General features: G+C 50.1%; 1 protein-coding gene across 1 annotated transcript; it reads right to left on the bottom strand.

Moving 5' to 3' along the window:
* Positions 1-14,490: 14,490 nt before the first annotated feature.
* LOC144149372 (uncharacterized) lies at positions 14,491-19,485 on the bottom strand. Its single transcript, XM_077680939.1, has 8 exons — positions 19,119-19,485; positions 18,597-18,687; positions 17,818-17,951; positions 17,645-17,746; positions 17,362-17,442; positions 17,213-17,284; positions 16,771-17,105; positions 14,491-16,655 (listed from the first exon to the last, which is right to left on the bottom strand). Exons 1-8 carry the CDS (start codon positions 19,351-19,353, stop codon positions 15,963-15,965), a joined length of 1,743 nt encoding a protein of 580 aa, XP_077537065.1. The 5' UTR covers positions 19,354-19,485; the 3' UTR covers positions 14,491-15,962.
* Between the last annotated feature and the right edge of the window lie 407 nt (positions 19,486-19,892).

Genomic DNA, 19,892 nt, shown 5'->3' with positions numbered 1-19,892 from the left:
CTCGGCGACAACTTTCTGCGGCAATGGAGACAAAGCCAACAAAGCCGACAAAGCTACGCGGGGGGACGGGGACTGCTTTGTGTTACTGCGCCAAAGTAGTTCTCAATAAACTAGTTTCGGTTTCGGTTTCGGCGTGACGCATACGCATTTGCTACAGTTCGTTTCTTCGCATGAGCTCTTTGTTTGAATGCGCTGAACCGCAATAACCAATCATGCAGGCATATTGGCGTCTCCTTGTCTACGTTTCATTTGATTCTAAGCAAAAGCCAACGCATTTACTGGAGAACTCGGACCGACTTAATATATTATAGCGTGGACGGTACCGTCGAACTCTGAGCCGCCCAGAAACGCCGTTAATTTTATCAGCGCTGCAGTTTTGAGGGCAGGCACTGATATTTAAACTCTTCTTTAGCCGAAAACTGGGCAGCACAACGCGCACGTGTAGCGTGCTTACATAGCGCAGGCTCGCTATACCGTTAGGGCAGCACACGGCACTAGGGCGCGAAGTGAAATCCCATTTGGATTGCGCTGAGTTAGGCAGGCCCCAAGAAGTTTCGGTGACCCGCAACTCGGAAAGCGTATAGGGGAAGCTCGCGCTGCAGACCCATGAATCTTGCGCTCAATCGCCACGCCTTCCTATTCCAATATCTTTGATGAACAGCGGGCTTTCGGGCGTGTCTCGCTATACTACGCGGCGCAGGTTTCATACCTTATGATAGCAGTCGTACTTCACTGGCTGAGTTGCCTATTTACAGCGTAAAGGCGTGTCAGCACTTGGACGGATGAAAAACGTAACGCTGTCTAAACACCTGTCAGGGGCGGATCCAGGCTTTTTCTGAGAGGCGGGTCAGCTCCTTTCAATGATGATGATGATGATGAGCAGCAGGAGGAGGAGCCTTATTTATTCACTGAAATTTCTGGAAAGCAAAAACACGAGGAATACAACAAGTCATCAATTCACCTTTTTCTGCGACCTGAGTGGTCATCTTCTTGGAGGTTTAAATTTAAAAATTAAGGGAGGGGTCAGGACATCCGGACCCCCCTCTGGATCCACCAATGACACCTGCACAGTTAGCGCTGGTCGTAAAGTTTAAAAACTGGTCACTGAACATTTTGCCAGTAATGTGGTCACTGACATCGTAAAGTACATTGCATCAGCTAACTTTGCCAAACGCCAATATATCGAGCCGTTCTCAGATTGGTGGTTAAGCCACCCCTTTCCATTTTTTAATGTGTGGTCACTCGCATACTTCTTGGGTCACTTGCCGAAAAAATCACCGTATCCAGAACACCGCAACTGGGCCTGTCAGCAGAATTTCAATTGGCTTCCAAACCAGGCAACAGAATTCGCGTTGGCCGAGTGTAGCTGCTAACTCTTCATCAACATTCCAATTGGCTGCAACAGCCTCCTTTCTTTGTCACTTACATCAAAGTTGTGGGAGCATGGCTGGCTCTACATTAAAAAATAGCTGACTGGTATTCATGGCTGTAAATTTGATGTTGGCCTCACCGTGCTCTTACTTGTTCCCAAGCCCAACACGTGGGTTCACCAGCGATGGTCCTGCCCGTCCAATTCACCAATTTTCATTTGGCGCCGACGTGACACCCCACCATCGCTAAAGTGCTCCAAAATTTCGCAAAAATGTACGACGGCGGCGGTTAAGGGGACCTGACTGGGCAAGCGCGCTGCTTCCGTTCCAGTCCGCGCATGCATGCGCAGTCGGGTCCTCACAGAACAGGGAGGATTTTGGGTCCCGGTACCCGCCGCCGCTAGCGTAGCCTACGTTAGCCGCTAGGCTAAAACTCTCTACCGACACGTGTACTACGTTACCGTACCGCCCGTACCGCTCTCGTGGCACCGAAACCCGTGGCACGGTTGGCAGCAGTAACCGCGAACGCACTTTTTCCCTATCTCGTTTGAAGAAATTCCCTGGATTTCCCTAGATTTTCGCTGTCCCTATCCGCACGCCCAGCGCTGATAAAGAGAGAGAGAGAGAGAGAAAAGACTGTATTCAAAGCGTCCGACATGGGAGGGAGCAAATCCGGCCACGCAGGGCGCGGTGCTCCCCCGTGTGTCGGGCCTAGATCCCGAGGCTACCGTGCCCCGGCCCCGCTCGGTAAGGTCGCTCGGACTACTCGGGCTCCCTCTAGGAGTTCCCTTTCGCCTCTGCAGGGCCAGAGCTGCCTCGAGCTGCTGGACGGCCCATCTCTGGTCCTTCGGCTCCGCAGAGCCCACACACTGTCTCACACGCGGCGGGTACGCACCGTCCTCAACACTGTCACAGCCCCACATGATGTGGGCCAAGGTAGCCGTCGCCCGCGCACACATGCTGCACACCTCACTCTCGAAGAGTTCCGGGCACACGTGGCGCGCGAGCGCCGGGGTCAACACCGTCTCTGTTTTTAGTTGGCGCAGCCTCACCGCCTCCCACCTGGGCGCTGATAAAGCGGGGGACACATGTCGCCGCACGCGTTTTTTCTTTCTTCTGGTGAGAGAGAGAGAGAGAGAGAGAGAGAGAGAGAGAGAGAGAGAGAGAGAGAGAGAGAGAGAGAGAGAGAGAGAGAGAGAATACATGTTAAAACCGGTTCGGCGGCGGCCAGCAGCACGCATGAAGGCCACAAGACCGGTTTGGGAGGGGGGAAATGCGCGCGGGTACGCGTCCCTTTCCGCTCATGTGTTTTACCCTCAACTCATAAAATTGTTCGCACTTTTTGAGCCTGCAGCGCTTCTTGGATCCGCCCAGTTTTGTAAAAAAAAATCTTGAAAGCAAAGCTTTCTAGCTCCTCCATGGTGGCGTGCGAGACAACAAACTCCTAACGCGTCGGAGACCGTGGCGAGGGGAGGGGAAGGGGGGGGGGGGGCGGAGGGTTTCACTCACGGAGCACACTAGAGATGGCGCCGCAAACCGTTCCCCGCTAGGGTGCCTGGACGTTCCTCCTCGCTCACCCCTCCGTGAAGGGTGGAGACATCATGGGTCTATTCGTTTCACCTGCACCGCGTGAACCAGTTCAGGCGGTGCCGCACTTCGCCATTCGTTTCAGCGGTGCAGCTCGCGGCATCTGAGAGAGAGAGAGAGAGAAACACTTTATTAAAATCGGGCCCTGTTAGGCGGGGCGGGTGGCCAGCAGCCGCAGCTGCTCACCGACCTTGGCTGCTCTGTCCGTCAGGGCTTGTTGCGTCGTCAGGTCAGAGCAGCCCAGCGTCGCCTCCCATAGCTCCGGGGTGGTGATTGGGGGTAGGGGGTCGTCGGGACAGGCCCACATGTGGTGCTGCACAGTGGCCTTCGCGCCGCATGATGTGCAGTTGGGAGAGGAGAATAGGGAGGGGTGAATACGGTGAAGGAGAGCTCTGTTGGGTAAAGATTCTGTTTGTAGGAGTCTCCAGAGTCGGTCTTCCGTGTAGCTGAGGGAAGGGTGGGCGTGGGGGTATCGGAGGCGAGAGAGGCGGTAATACATGGTGATGTCGTGGTAGCCCAAGAGGCTGTCACGAGCTGACCTGGCTCCGTGGGAAGCAATGGGGCTGGGGTATGCCCGGGAGGCGAGCGCTCGGGCAGTTGCATGAGCCGCCTCATTGCCTCCAAGCCCAGTGTGTGTAGGAGTCCAGATCAGTTCTACTTGGGTGGTGGGTGGATTTTGCATAAGAAGTTTTAGGGCCTGGGGTGAGATGGCACCCGCAGCAAAATTTCGAATGGCCGTTTTCGAATCGGATAATATGAATTCAGGGGTTGGCCGGTGCGACAGGGCTAGTGCGATTGCCGCCTCTTCCGCCGACGCAGGTTCCGAGGTACGAATTGTAAGGGAGTTGATTGGGGGGGCGTTGGGGGCATCAATGATCGCCAGTGCGAAAGAAGTCTTGTGCCGGTACTCGGCGGCATCTACGTACACCGTGGCGGGCCGTATGGGGTAGCGTTCTGCTAACGCTCTAGCTCGTTGCTCTCTGCGGCGCTGGTGAATACGAGGAAGCATATTGCGGGGTAGGGGACGTACTTTGAGAAAGGAGTGGGTTTCAATGGGTATGGGGAGTTTAGGATCTCTAATAATAGGCGCATTTAGCTGTAGGCGTTGAAGGAGGTGTTTGCCGGGGTTAGTTTTGGCTAGGCGGCTTAGTTGGCTCATCCAGTGCGCCTCTATCAGCTCTTGGGCCAAGTTGTACACCCCTGTTCCTTCTAGTCTGGCAGTGGAGGTGCCGGGTGGGAGTTGCAGAGCACCTTTGTATATTGTGCGGATAAGGCAATTGATTTTGGCCAGTTCTGAATTAGAGGGGAGGAGGTACGGGAGAGCATAGGTGATCCGGCTAACAACGAATGCTTGAACGAGGCGTAGCCTATCTGCTTCCTTAAGCCCATGTTTTTTGGAAGCGATGCGGCGAAGGAGTCCGATGGTTTGGGAAACACGTGAAGAAAGGCACTTGATGTACTCTGTGTTTGAACGATTACGGTTTATGACTAGGCCCAGGATTTTGATTTGTGGGACAACTGGCACAGGCTTTGAATCTATGTAGATTTGGATGTTGGGAGTTGTGCGGTTTGCGCGCTTCGGATTGAGGAGAAGTAGTTCTGATTTAGATGGGGAGCATTGTAGGCCGGCTATAGTGGCTCCCTCAACCACGGCTGACGCTGCTGCTTGGAGAGTCTCCTCTACTTGTGCGTCACTACCTCCGCTTGTCGAAAGTGTGATGTCGCCTGCATAGAGGCTAAAGTGTAGGTTGGGAATGCAATCTAGAGCCTTTGGAATATGAAGGAGGGCTATATTGAAAAGGAGAGGGGATAGCACACCTCCTTGCGGAGTGCCTACTGGGGGTAGGTGAAGCTCGCCTGATTCTAAGGTGCCTAATCGGAGGGTTGCAGTCCGCGAGGAAAGGAAAAATTTAACGTAATTGTACGTTCGTAAGCCAGGGGAGATAGAGGAAAGGCCATTGAGGATTGATTGATATGAGACCCGGTCAAAGGCTTTCGTGAGGTCTAGTGCTAAAATCGCTGCTGTGTCAGACTGTTGGGGAGAAGAAATAATGTCGTGGTAGAGTTGGAGATGTACATCATTTGTCGAGAGTCCGGCCCGGAAACCGAACATGGTGGGAGGCAGGGCGTTGGTTTGGTTTATGTGTTTGGTGAGTCTGGCATGTATGATATGTTCAAGCACTTTTCCGATGCAGGAGGTGAAAGAAATCGGCCGGAGGTGATCTAAGCTTAACGATTTTCCGTGCTTGGGGGATGAGTGAAATGTTCGCATGTGTCCATGACGCTGGTAGTGTGCCTTCTTTCCAGTGTTTGTTGTAGAAGTGTGTGAGTGTTGTAATGGAGTTGTCATCAAGGTTGCGTAATATTTTGTTAGTTACTCCGTCTCTCCCAGGAGCCGAACTGGTGTTGAGAGTGAGAAGAGTGGCTCGGACATCTGCTTCAGTTATATCCGTGTCGAGGAGTGTGTTGGGTGTTCCTTGGTAGTCTGGTAGGGGGTTACGGTCGCCAGTAGGGATGTATTTTCCTTGAAGCGAAGAGAGGAGTTGTTGTGGGGTACCTGGGTAGGAGTGAACAAGCTGGGCCATGCGGTTGGTCTGAGCAGTTTTGGATTTATGGGTATCGATGAGGTGACGGAGGAGGGACCAGGTGCGCTTCTTGGTGAGGGTACCTCTGAGCTTGTCACAGATTTCTCCCCATCGGGCTGCGGCTAGTTCTGCTGCGTACTTTTCCGTTTTGTGGCTTAGCTCTGCAATTTTCTTCCTGAGGCGCTTATTATGTTTATTTGTCCGCCATTTTCGCCGAAGGCTGCTTAGTGCAGTCCACATATTTTTGAGACGGGAGTCTACCATTTCAGCCGGGATTTCAGGGTCAAGCGGTTGGTCGCGGGCTTTTTTGTCTCGAAGGAGGTCGGCTACCCATGTATCTAGGGACTGTACTATAGAGGATTCAGTCAGTTGTTCGTTGCGAGTGGTCCTGAAGGCGTGCCAGTCTGTTATGTATTGTTGTTTGTGTTGGGGGACATACGTGCGTTGAAGGGGGATGGTGAGCTGGATGATGCAATGGTCACTTCCAAGAGTGTGGTCCATGTTGTGCCAGTGTGCATTGGATATGCGATGGGTAAGAGTGAGATCTGGTGTTGTGTCTCGTTGCACACTATTTCCAAGTCTGCTTGGTACGTCAAGAGGGGTTTCTAGTGTGAGCCTGTGCGAGTGAAGGTGTTCCCAAAGTAGGCGGCCTTTTTTCGAGATTGTAGGATAACCCCAAGCTGTATGTTGGGCGTTAAAGTCATCTACTACTATGAGGGGGTGGCTTTGTGCCTCTCTCTTGGCTAGCGAAAAAAGTTTGTTGAAAGTGTGCGTGTATTCTTTGGCGCCACTGTATATGTTGAGCACGTGTAGTCGGGGGGAGGACGGAGTTTTGGAGTAAATGACGACCATGTCGTGAGGGATATGAACGCTGTCAAAGTGCACTCGCTTGGCTGGGATGTTACGGTGCACTAAGATTGCGGTGTATGGGTTGCGGGGGTCTTGGAAGGATTGGTAGCCACCTAGTTTGGCGTGGGGACCAGGTTCTTGTAGGGCTATTATTGAGGGGGGTTGGTCGGACGAGGCAGTTAGCATCTGTAAGTTGGCGCGTTTCCGTTGGAGGCCGCGACAATTCCACTGCCAGACTGAGAATTCTTTATGGGATGGGGGCATCTGTAATGGGGACATCTAATACTGGGGCTACCGGAACGTTGATGGTGGTAATTATTCGCTGGAGGTAGCTATGCATTTCCGCTCTTATTGCCTCTATGGTTCCCTGCATGGCCGCATGGTTGCTAAGCAAGGATTGGTGGAGATTAGTGTACTCCGCTTTCTGTTCTTCCAGGGTATGTTCTAGCCTCCCAAGACGTTCCTCTAGTTGCTGATGGGGCTGGTCCTGAAGTTCATCTTGGGAGACGGAGCAGGCTTTGCGTTTTTGTGGTGGGGAGGTTGAGTTCTCCTGCTGGGAAAGGGGAGCTGAGTGAGACTGATTTTTTAGGAAAAAGTTTTCGCGCTTGAGAGCAGCGTTTTCCTCTCTGAGAGATGTGATTTCAGCGTGGATAGTCTGCAGTTCTCTAAGTACGTCTGCTATGGATGTACCTACAGGGGGGTTTTGGGAAGCGTGTGGGTGCTGGGAGCTGGGAGGGGCGCTTGGGCTGCTCACCTGCTGGGACTGTGAGCCAGGCGATGACTTGAGGAGTTGGCGCTGGGGATCAGAGGGAGTCCTGCTGCCTGTTGACTTGTGCGTTGCGGACTTACGGTCTTGGGCTTGTAGTGGGGGGAAGGAATCAAGTAGTGGAGGGTGGCTTTGGGACGTGGCTTGTGCGTAGGAGAGCGTCCGTGGTTTGGGCTGGTAGCGGCGCGGGCAGTCCGCCTAACCTGTAAGGTGGCTTCCTTCACACACTATGCAGCGTGGGTTGCAGGGGTGATTTTCATGAGCGTTGGTAGCGCCACAGCGAGAACAGCGGGGTACAGTTTGTTGGGTAGGGCACACGTCCTGGCGATGACCCGTTTTCCAACAGCTGATGCAGGCTTCGGTTTTGCGCCGGAAGGGTCGGCAGCGATAGGTGGCGGCCCGGTACCGAACCCAATACGGGACGTGAGGTCCGTCGAAAAGTATTTGGGCCATGTTGGAGCTGTTCAGTCGGCGGACGTCGAGGATTTTCAAGTGGGGGTTATAATTGATGATGCTGTGAGCGATTTGTTCAGGAGTGTCCGTTTCTGGGATATTGAAGATTATGCCCAAGGAGGTATTTGCCGGGGTCGGAACGTGAGCCGCGACGTCATACCGATGTTCTCCAATGAGCAGGGAGGAGATTCTAGAATGCACGTGCCTCCGAGGGAGTACTTATTACGATGAAGTTGGATTTGGCTTGAATGCGTATTTGATCCTCACCATTGGGTTCAACATGTGCGTGCTGTTGAATTGTATCCGCCAGAACCGCAAAGGAGAGCTTGGCGAGGGCTAGTCCGCCTCTCGGACGCAAAACAATCTTGACGTCGGTCGCAGGGAGGGGTTCGACTGGAGTTATTCGACGCATGGGCTTTTTGCGGCCTTTGCATAGAGAGCTTGTAGAGGTTTCTGGGAGACTAGCCTGTTGGGATTGTCTCTCGGTACAATGGAGAGCTTGCTGCTTGCTTCGTATAGTTTTCCAGCCAGGTTGAAGCAGTTCGTCCGGGGTGATGGGTTCACCGTCAACTTCGCTTTCCATAGCGGCGGGGCGGGCGACGAGCTTCAGGGAGCAGCTGGCCGCCTGGCGTGCTCGGGGCGAGTACAGCCGCGGTCCTAGGCCTGGTTAGGCCTAGCAGTGCGAGCGGCGTGGTCCGGTCTTCCAAGGCTTGCAATTTCGAGCTGGTGGGGTGGATGACCATAAACATTGTTACCCGGGGTTCCTGAGTGCTTCCGGTGACCCTGTGGCGAGCTTCAAGGTCGATGGTCGGGGCGTACCGCACTTAAAGCAAGTAAAATACGGAGCCGTTGTGAAGCGCGAACGCTTGGCGCGGCCCCCTAGCGGGCTTTTTCCGCGGCACCTGAGCCGCGCCGTTCGATTCACCGGTGGTGCCGACGGGTGCAGGACGGGTTCATGGCTTTGCCTGAACTCCCTGCCGAGGAGGTGCAGAAGCAGACGAAAAATGTGCAGGTCTGGTTCCGCCGATGGCGGAACCCGCTTTGCACCGCGCTGTGAACTGGTTCAAGAGGTGCAGGCTGAATCGAATAGACCCGATCCTTTGCGGGGTCCCTCGCCGCCCCGACCGGTTTTCGGAGCCACCGACCGCCATTACGAATCCCCGCTACTGCGGCGGAACCACCGAATTGTGCAGCGGCCGACGTGCTGTAGCTGTCTGGCCGCGATTAGCGGCTCAAAATGCCTGGTTGCTGCGTGCCTCTGTGCACAAACCACTGCAGGAATGGTTGGCGAATGCTGGCGAATGTTTCTCTGGTGGTATCTTGTGCAATATTTTTAATTGATCAAGTGAACGTGCTGAACCAGACACGTACTTTTGGGATTTCATTGCATCATTTTGAGTATTATAACGAGATATGGCTGTGTGTAGCAAACTGGGAGACTTTCTGTCGTAATCAGTTCCCCTTGAATTATATTTCATGACTTCTCGCTTTCTTTGGTTGTGTTTGTTTGTTTTTAACTTTTTACCAAATGATCCCCAATTCTTTTACTTTTAAATATGAATCGATTGTGAATCGATTTTTCTTTTTTCTGATAGTTTTCTTACAAGTTCCCCTCCTCCATTTTTGGAGTTAGGTCCACTAGAGCTGTGCACGGGCCCGGGCCGGCCCGAAAGCCCGAGCTCGGCCCGACCCGCGGGCCGGGCTCGGGCCGGGTAGCACGCATTATTTCGTGCCCGGGCCGGACTCGGGCTTGAACCAAAATTTTGTCGGGCCGTATATGATAAAAAGACGATTGCACTTAGAAAGCCTTCACATCAATAAAAGAAACGTCTGGGTCCCATCAGCTTAGTTTGTGCTGCTGAGCATGAGGTCGCGGGTTCGGTTCCCGGCCGCGGCGGCCGCTTTTCTGATGGAAGCGAAAAGCAGAAACGCCCGTGTGTACGAGATTTCGGCGCGCGTTAGATCCCCAGGTGGTAAAAATTAATCCGGAGCCCTCCACTACGGCGCGCCTCATCGCATGCGTTGCGTCGGCGTGTTAAACCCTACAATCAATCAAACCATCAGCTTAGTGGGAGAGAGCGGGCCAGAAAACGAGGGCACTCCAGCCACCGACTACAACATGATTGTATTTGCTCTCTCCTTTTCAAACTAAAACAAACAGAACAAATGTGGCCTGGATTTCGCAGTGTTTGCAGAGTTTGAAGAACCAATTTTCTAAGCAGAGCCCATAATTATTTCGCGCAAGAATTTCTTTAGAGCCGTGACTAAAGGCAAGAAAGAACAGAAGCGTAGATAAAATCATGCTGCCAACGTAACTAGAGGGAAAGACAAAAATCAAACGGTGAAACCGGACGCATCGTCTGATCAAATTTCAGCAAGGAATCGAAGAACGCAAGGTGCAATATCTGTTGAAGAATTACAATAATAAAAAAATCCCCTTACTCGGAATCATTTAAGGTATCCTCGGGTGCGCCTTGATTTCGGAGACTGGCAAATGAAGTGGCAAATGAAGTTATACGGCTACCGAAAAAAAAAAAGCTTCTACGTGAGGATAAGTTGTACAAAGTTCGGTCCAAGTTTAAAGGAAATTTATATCTTAGGCAGTCGTATTCGCTTTGTGTTTACGCTTTTTAGGTTAACAACAAACCTCTTCAAGTTCATGTTAATATCCTGTCGGACTAGGGATGATATTTAACAACACTCTGGCGGGCTCGGGCCGGGCTCGGGCTCATATTTTAGAAGTTTGTCGGGCTCGGGCTCAGATTTTAAATATTCGTCGGGCTCGGGTCGGGCTCGGGCTCAATTTTTATAAATATCTCGGGGCCGGGCCGGGCCCGGGCCGTGTCTCTATCGGGGCGGGCCGGGCCGGGCCTAGCAATTTCGGCCCGTGCACAGCTCTAAGGTCCACCCCCTCACCCAAAATAAACTTCTGCATGCTGCGCCATTATTTACTGTACCTATTAAATGGCTTCGCCGATTAGGCATTTACTTGGGGCTTCTTTGCAGATTTTTTTTTATGTGTTAACCGCGGTGCTTTAGATAAGCCTCTGCTATTTCGTTCATTAACTTTCAGCTTTTGTTTTCCCCTTGTAGAAACAACTACATACACTACTACAACAACTGAGTCCTCGCTTCGCCATTTGCGCAATATCTTGCATATACAAGGTATGCTTTTTGCGGCTATGATTTTCAACAAAGAAGGCTCATGAGTAATATCAGATAACTGCGAAATCAGATAGACTTAGTGGAAGAACAGAGCGATACATGTAACATACCTCTTCCGCGAATCTTTGCACAATACATTGCCGGTCGAACGCACTTATATAAGACGCAACTTTTTCGCAGATGAGATTTAACACCAAAACTAACGATCAAGAAGCGAGCCTCATTGATGCATTATTATGCGTGTTACATTTAAAAGTGTAGAGACATTGCGCTGACTTAAGTTTACAAAACAAAAAAGTAGGAGACGCACTATAGAGTCTATTCACATGACGTCACAGCAGGCCAAAAAGCATGTTGGCAACCCAGGTTCGACGCTACCGGGCGGCCGACGCCATAACGTTGGCGGCACTCGCAGGGGCGCACAGCCGGGCCGGCCGAGCCACAGCCAAATAGTGTAAATGGTGTAAATGCGCGAGCATTGTTGTTTTCGTGCGCGGCATTGACGGTTGTCTGATCATGGATGATGGGCCTTCGTTGAGCTTGAGTGCTTATGCCTTGAATTTGGGGCCAGGCGCCAAAAAGCGTTACGAAGAAAAAGTAGCGATGTGCGGCGGCGTGGATCCGTTGCTGCTTGGAGACTCCGACCTGTGTACCGACGCTACGCTTCTGCCTACATTGGAAGACTCGGACATAAAGGACTACCTCGTTCACGGGACAAGTTTCGTGACACACGAACAATTTAAGGCCACTAAGTCGCTAGCGGCGCACAATTATGTGACCAGTGGCTTCGTTCAGCAGCCGCGGTTGAAGCAAGTTGGAGACCGCGTCATTGTGCGCGGAAAGGTACGCACTTTTGTTAAGTTTTAAAGTGGCCTTGCCAATGTCACCTTGGACTAACCGCTGCGACTACCTTTGTAATTTCGTACGACAGAAACACCGGTCCTCTAAAGTAGAGATGCTGTAATTCTAAAACGTGTGAGACATGCGTAAGTTTAGAGCGCCGTTGCTCCTCGCCCCGTACCGGGCGAGGAGCGACGCCGGTTTAGACTTGTTTGCTTTGACACGTTTCAGCGCTGTTTCAAACGTTAAATGCTCCTTAAGCTCAAAATCGTGCGTTCTCGAACCACAGCATCGAAATTCCCGAATGAACTTCACCACGAAGCTGTGTTACGTTTTCCGCGATCGAGTATGACACCGCAGTTAAACGGGAACTCTCTTAACACAGCACCACAACTGAAATGTTTTGTAGTGGAAAAAGTGGAAAATTTGCATGGAGCACAATGTACACGTTATCCTTCTCCAACATTGGCTTTCCCTACTAGCTCCAAGAAACTTAATGCCATCAACATCAGTCTGAGTGACTGTAGTAGCCTTCACACAAGTTTTGTTACTGATACAACTGCCACTAGTGTTGATGGGTTTGTCTGCTCTGAGCTAAACATGTGATTCCATCACTGTTTTCACGACATCTACATTCGCAGGTGGATCACTCCCAGGCCCTGTCTACGGAGCCACTGGAGCCATGGGTGCTTCTGAAAAAAGATGGAAAAGTAGAGGTGGGCCACTGCACTTGCATGGCGGGACTCGGGGAAGCCTGCTCTCATGTCAGTGCTGTTCTGTACTACTTGGAGGCAGCTGTCAGGCATCGAGATGGCCAAGCATGTACTGACAAGGAAAACGGATGGCTTCCACCATATTTAAGTAATGTGCCTCCTGCGAAGCTTTCAGAGATTGATTTTTCATCGGCAGCCATGAAGAAGCGAAGGCTTGACGGAGCTAGCAAAACAACAAGAAAAAAGGCAAAAGCACCGATTGATAAACCCTCAGCCGAAGAGTGGAAGGCATTCCTGGATGAAATCAAAGATTCCGGGACACAGCCTGCCATACTTTCTGTCACAGAAGGTTACTGTGATGAATTTATACCTGTTGCGGTGAAATACTCATCGGCCATCCTTGGAAACCTCACAAGGAATAAGCCTGCAACGTGGGATGAGGTGCAGGAGGAGAGTCGGACGTTCGCACAAGCTTTCAAGGTGGAAACAGAGGTATGCAGTAGAGCCAGCTTTCTTATCGCGGAAGGTTGGATGGCTTGAATAGAGGGGTTTTGAAACATGTCGGGAAAGTGCATCGTTGGGAATCCCTTTTGGATTTCAGTCAGAAGCTAGGCACATCTCCCATCTTCACGTGTGTGCAACATTGCAGGGTAGTGAGGTGCATACTGTGTCAGTGGCAATGTTAGCCCACATTGCTCTTTATCAATGTGCCTGCTAAAATGTTATCGCGATGAGCTTTAGTACTTTTGAACTTCTACAAGCTCATTAATGGCCAGAGTATATTACGCAAAGATTAGGCTCAACCTACACCTAGTAGTGCCTCTGGAAGGTAATGCGCAAAGGGTGCACAAAGGTTGAATAAACACATGAATAGTGTCTGCAGGTGCACCATGTGTTTAGGCTCCAATTTGAAGGAGCCTGAAGTGCCGAGTCTTGGGGGTGTTTCCACCTCACTTGTTGTTTGCACATTTGTGTGTAATTATGCCAGCCGCCGGGGTCTTTTCTTCCCAAATCATTTTCTTTTTCACTGTTGATGTGCAGCCGCCCAGAGTGAACTTATCTGCTTTGTGACCATGCTTGATTTGCTTTTTTACAACGCAGGCAATCATTGCTGTTGAGAAGGCGACAAAGCAGCAGGCTGCCTCAGCATTGTGGTTCAGATTCAGAGCAGGGCGAATCACTGCATCGATGGTGCATGCTGTCTGCCGGACAAGTTTGACTCGTCCATCCGTCTCCATTGTGAAGCGGATTTGTTACCCGGAGGAGAGCAGCTTTTTTTCTCCTTCCACGGACTGGGGACGCCGCAAGGAGGATGTCGCCAGACAAGCATATGTGGCTCAAATCTCAAAGCATCACAGTTCTTTTAAGTGTGAGGCTGCTGGTGTGCACATTTCCACAGAATACCCTTACATAGCGGCGAGCCCTGATGGCCTCATTTCATGTGATTGTTGTGGTAAGGGGCTGCTTGAAATTAAGTGCCCTTATTCAGCAGGCTCAGTACAGAATGTTTTGAACAAGAAAGATGGATGTTTAGAATGCCCAAACAGTGGTGCAGTTAATCTGAAAAGGTCACATGCTTACTTTTGCCAGGTGCAAGTGCAGATGCTGGCATGCCAACGCACCTTTTGCGATTTCATGGTGTGGACCCCACAAGACTGGCACGTAGAGCGCATTCTTTTTGACTATACGTATTGCATGGAGGTAGTGCAAACATGCAAGAGCTTTTTTGAAAAAGTTCTGCTCCCAGAGCTGATGTTCAAACATTGGACTGCACTTCCTGTCCAATCAACAGCCAGTGATGTAGATGAGGAGGAGGAGGGTGATGGGGGTGTTGCGCAATACTGCTACTGTGGCGGTGAAGAATATGGAGACATGGTTGAGTGCAGTGGCAAAGACTGCATAGGCAAATGGTTCCATTTTTCATGTGTGAAACTAAAACGGGCACCAAAAGCTGAGGTGTGGCACTGCAGAGACTGCAAGCCCCGGAAAACAAAATAACTGCTGCTACAGGTAACTACGCTTAGTTTAATATTTTTAGGAATTGCAGCGTTATCAGTATACAATTGTGCAACTACTGTGGAATAGTTTTGTGGTGCTCATTGTTATAATTTTACTGAAGCTTTTTTTTTTTCCTTCAGGAGGACATACTTGTTATAGACGGTGTGCTGTAACAGGTGCAGGTGTACTGCTGCACGTTTGGAAGGGCACTTTGATGCATATTCTTTGTTGACATTTTAGCACGAGGATGGTGTGAACTTGCTGTTTGTAAAGTGAATTGCCCTTTTGTGAGCAGTTTTGTATTTAAAGCAGGAATTTGCCCTCATTGAGTAAATAAAAGGCAGCAACTGTCAACACCAGAGTTGCCACTGGAAGGAAGTCTTGTATTGAGCGCTGTGCCCTGAACCAGTCAGGTGTTCTAGTTCCTTCTCTTGGCACTCGTTTTCATAAATGTGTGTAGCAGGGTTCAGGTTGTTTCTAATATTTATAGATTTCTTGTTTTGCACATATTGAAGCAACCTATTCAGTGCCAGTCCTATTGCATGCGTAAAAAGTGTATCTTCAGTTAAAGCTACACAAAAAGGTGTGAGAGGAGGAAATGTTTATTACAATAGTAAATTTCAATCACAAGAAAGCAACAGAGCAAAAGCATATGTACAAGTTTCAATAGGGAAGCATGTGACACCTAGAGAATGGTGACACCTAAAAAGGCTGCTGTGCCCCTCAGTGCACGAAAACAGAAGGTGACATCAATGTTCGTAGTCATTAACAAAATGCTCTCTCGTTTACCCTGTTCGCATGGCTCACATGATGCCAAGGCATAAAGGAATTACATGATACCAGCAACTACAAAAAACAGACTGGCAGCTCATAACCAAAGTTTGTCTTCCGCTATCCTGGGTGTTTGCCGACAGGTCATGGGGAAAACTGCAGGCACGTATGATTGTAGGGTTTAAAGCGCCGATGCAACGCAGGCAATGAGGTGCGCCGTAGCGGAGGGCTCCGGATTAATTTTGACCATTTGGGGATCTTTAAGGTGCGCCGAAACCTCGTACACGAGCTTTTTTGCTTTTCGCCTCCATCTGAACAGTGGCTGGGAATCGAACCCGCGTCCTCGCGCTCAACGCCTTAGCCACTGTGCCACCGCGGCGGGTAGGCACGCATGACTGAGATCTTGGATCTGTACACGATTTGCCACCAAAGAAAGAGCACTGCATATTCTTAGCCTTTGCCAGCTACCGCTCCATTCCAGAGGCACAAAGTAAAACATACACACAAAACCGTCTCCCGTACGCGGACATACGACGAAATGTAAACAAGCACTCCTTAGCGCGCTGCACACTGCATATCCGTCTTGTTCACTGGTTATGAAGGGACAAACATGGTAAAAATTGCAATAACTTTCTTTCTAGAGGAGAATTAAAGTGTTTGCACAGTTCACAACATAACACTTCTTGCACACACCCCGAAGTCATTGTCGCAGCATACCTACACCAGCATTGTCTGCTTTGCTGCCTGCGCTGTAGTTTGAGAAGCACCCACAAGTCAGTGCTGCAGTCTTATTGCACAGTCCCTATAAATAAAGACTAGATATCCATCCCTCGATTTCTAGGACAGTCTGCCCTCAATGGCACCATTATTCAAAGGGCACAACGGACTTGCTCAAATTTGTTAATGCAGAGCACACAGCCACTGTTTTGTCCAGCTGCGGGATCTCGTTCCCATTTCGCACCACAAGCATATCTGTGGGAATGGTGCTGGAAAGGATTGCGTACTTCTGGCGCAGCACACCAATCACACGCTCAACATGAATGCGGACATTCGCCAGCTTGCGCGTCCTCTCTACCTCCCAGGCAGATAGCTGAGGCTTACCTCTGGTGAACGCTGGCACTTCTAGTTTTGCACAATGCAAGCCTACTGCATCGCCAATGGTAAAGCCTCGGTCAGCTAGCACGCTATCCCCTGGTAACAGGTTGTCCAGTATTCCGCAAGATTCTGTCACCTTCCTGTCACTTGTCCTGCCTCCCCAGCCTTCAGAGATGAAAGTTATGACTCCCTGGGGGGCTATACCTATTAAAAACTTCACAGTATTGTGGTTCTTGTAACGGGACCATGTCTGTGCTCTTGGAAGTGTGGAGGATGGCCTATTGATGAACACTTCAAAGCAGTCAATGATAACTGCTACCCTTGTTCCGAATGCCTGTCGGAAGCACATCGGCATGGTGCGTTGCAGGTGTTCCCGTTCCGGCCACTTCACAAGTTTGTTTAGGCGCACGTGCATTACGGAGAGCCATCGTTCCACAACCCTCGTTGCTGTTGCTTGGCTGACCTGCAGAAAGAAAGAACTGTATGAATAATGACATTCGCATTTCTTGTCTTTAGGTAACAACTGCACCCAACGAAGCTTTGTTTTTAAATTCCTGCTATGCGTGTACACCACTTACATTGAACCGATAAGCCAGGTCTTGCAGTGGTACACCAAGCCGGAGCTTCATGAGCGTCAGGAGCATTTCTTGAAACCTTGTGAGCACATTCCTTGGTCCGGATGGAATACTTTTCTCAAGCAGGTTGAAAAGTGCGAGTAACATGGCAAAACTTGGGAGCCCCGTGTAAAATTTCACCCGATTGCGGTCCTGTTCAAACATGGCTTGCGTGATCTCGAGCCTTTGTAGTTTCTCCTTTGCTTCCTGCAACTGTGTTCTGAGGGCAGCGTTGTCTTTTTTCAGGCACTCAACAATGCTTGAACTCTCCTCTGTTTGGGTAGTGCTATCCTGTAATGCTGGAACATGAACATAAGTAAAGGAGCAAATTTTAAGACCTTCATATTTTGCATTGTACTTAAACTTAGCGCACTGCATGAAATTTTGTGTAAAATGGTAGACTTACAAGGGGCAGCGTTGACAGCAGCATCAATGTGGCAAACCGAAGCTTGATCAGCAGCAGCACTTTTTCTGGAACCTGGGATGTTGAATTTTCCAGGATAAAGAATTTGCCCAACCTATCTAATATACATGTACGTGCAGTGTTACACTTACATGGTTCTGTGTTACCAGCATCCACCACGTGGGGAACAGGCACCTCCAAAGGGTCCGTGGACTCCGTTGCATTTTGAACTTCTAGAAGTGTTGGGGTCAACAGTTGCACCATTACTAATCATGAGAGCACCTGGGCCTTCCATGAGCATTAGCTATTCATTCTTTTGCGACTACATGGAAAAGCATCCAAACACCAGTGCAAAATACATGAACAGTAGCACCTATGTATTTCAAAATTTGTGCAACTATGAGTTTCTTAGGTAGAAAACAAAACAATGTTAACCTGAATCGCTGTTTGTGAAACCAGCGTTTGTTCCAATGCTTGAAGGCTCGGAAGCCTGACCTTCGGCATCATGTTGGGGTGTTGCAGCTCGGACGAAGCCCCCTGCAATAAAAGGCCATGTAATGAAAAACAGCATTGCACCTGTGGAATGTAATAAAAAATATGAAATTTACCTGTGTCACTACCATCAGCACATCTTCCCCTACTGGTAACTGGGGTATTCATATCGAGAGGTTGCAGCACTGAACTAGGGCTTGCAGGTTCATGGTGCTTCTTTGCGTCAGCTCTCGCAGAGCGCCGTTTGTGCCTGAAACAAGTGTAAGAACCTTTATCACCTTGCACCATATGCAAGGGCAATTAGAATACTTGTGGCACAACGGAATTTCATTAAGCATGGTAGATTCTGATTGCAACTGGGTGATGGGCTAACAACTAGTTTCTCTAAAGACATTTGCTGGGAGTAAGGGACGTGAAATGTCGATTAAAGGTGCTAAACTATGCTAGCTTCATATATGAAGCTTGGAAGCGCTTCACACAACTTTCTATGGTGGCTTAATTTACAGCGGCAGGGCGAAAACAACTTCCTGCGTTGGCACAAGGAACAAAAAAAAAGGAAGACCTCAACATGGTGACAATTACCAGGAATGGTGGTGACATTTTCCCAAGGCAGCATTCAGAAAAATGCCCCCACTGAATTAAGACACACCAACTTTCTGTAGTCATGGCTGCTGTTGCATGTCAGCCAATGAAAACAAAAATTTGAAGATTTACGAGATGTACTATCTGTAGTCATGGCTGCTGTTGCATGTCAGCCAATGAAAACAAAAATTTGAAGATTTACGAGATGTACTATCGCTGTACCTTATCTACTGCACTGATCTCACAACCATTAAGCAAACAACGACACTATGCGTCAAGGCTTGCGCTCCAAAAAGTATGGATAACATCTCACCTTTCATTCGAAGCAGCCTTTATGTTGTGGCCTAGGTTAAGGCTTGGAGCCCAGTCTGGGTTTGTGTCGTCCATGAGGTAGCATGGTTTCCCTGAAAAATTCAAATAAACAAAGAAAAGTTGACGGCGATAGTAGAAGGAAGAAGCAACTACGACGCCCAGCCATTTCATTCTCTAGCCGCCGAGCCGTACAATTCATTCGAAAACACCAAAACGTTCGCTCGTGAAACCTTGTTACGAAAACATGCATGCTGCCGTAGCTTTGCACTTTGCTTACGAAAAGCGAGGTTGATAAAGCAAAGATCACGGCCAAGGACAACACTGCCGGATCACACAAAGAAAAAACAAAAGCGCACATACGCATAGGTTCGCACATTCAGGTGCATTTTTTGTTAGACACGCCAGAATCCGACCTAGACAGAAAATTGCAAGCTCGACGAAGTGAGCCCGCTTCACACGCCAACCAGCGCATCCGACGCCCACAAAACCGCGCACAGTTATGTAAAGCTCGAAATTTGCTTACCAGAAACGAAATGTGCGCTGCACACCTTGTAATGCGTGGCTTCTTTGTTGATGTCCCCACGGTTGATCCGGCGAAACCACTCGGCGCGACGCTTTGTTGACATTTCTTGCGTCTTGCTGCATTGCCAGCGGATCACGGTAGGCACCGCAAAGAAGCGCACCTTCTGAGCATTTTCACACCCGCCTGCAGTATTCGTTGACGAGTTGTAGCAGCCGTACACAGCGCAGTGTACCATGATTAAACCGCTACGCACACGGTGCGGGTAACGCTGCAGCGAACTGCCACTACCGCCACAGTTATGGCGGATCGCCAAATCGCCCTTCCCATAAGGCCTTGCGGCATCGCGGCTGAGCCGCTTGTGAATAGACTCTATACGCGGTAGCGCACGGATGCGCCTCTGTGTGCCGTGTTTCTCCCGCTATTTTGTCTTGTCGACTTAGCTAGCGCAGTGTTTTTACTGTTAAGACGTACAAACAAGCCCACAAATAAGTTCTCCTTCCCTCTAGAAGCGGTTTGTGGCCACGGAATGCGTGGGCATATAAGAATCCGATAGCGCATCCCTGTGCTTGCAGCGCGCTGCCAAAGCGGCGGGATACAACATGGCGGCTTCCGTAGCAGACGACGCAGTTGTCTCCACCCGTCACGGAGGGGCGGCGAGGAGGAACATCCAGGCACCCTATTCCCCGCGCGGGAGTGCCTTTGCACCCGACGGAATTAAGCGGTCGTTCCGCAAAAATACGTTGAGGATTGGTTTGCAGGGCAGGAAAACAAAAT

This window comes from Haemaphysalis longicornis, unplaced genomic scaffold, assembly GCF_048455015.1.
Source record: "Haemaphysalis longicornis isolate Haplotype H1 unplaced genomic scaffold, Haemaphysalis longicornis Haplotype H1 scaffold_8, whole genome shotgun sequence".
NCBI lineage: Eukaryota > Metazoa > Arthropoda > Arachnida > Ixodida > Ixodidae > Haemaphysalis > Haemaphysalis longicornis.
Note: the sequence above shows the minus strand (reverse complement) of the source record. Positions and strands in the feature narration are given on the sequence as shown.

Excerpts from the sequence above, each read along its gene's own strand:
- LOC144149372 (XM_077680939.1), bottom strand. The coding sequence starts at position 19,353 with ATGGTACACTGCGCTGTGTACGGCTGCTACAACTCGTCAACGAATACT. Across the intron at positions 17,443-17,644 it reads TTTCACAAACAGCGATTCAG|AAGTTCAAAATGCAACGGAG; the intron begins GTTAACATTGTT and ends CAACACTTCTAG. Across the intron at positions 17,106-17,212 it reads TGCTGTCAACGCTGCCCCTT|CATTACAGGATAGCACTACC; the intron begins GTAAGTCTACCA and ends TTCATGTTCCAG.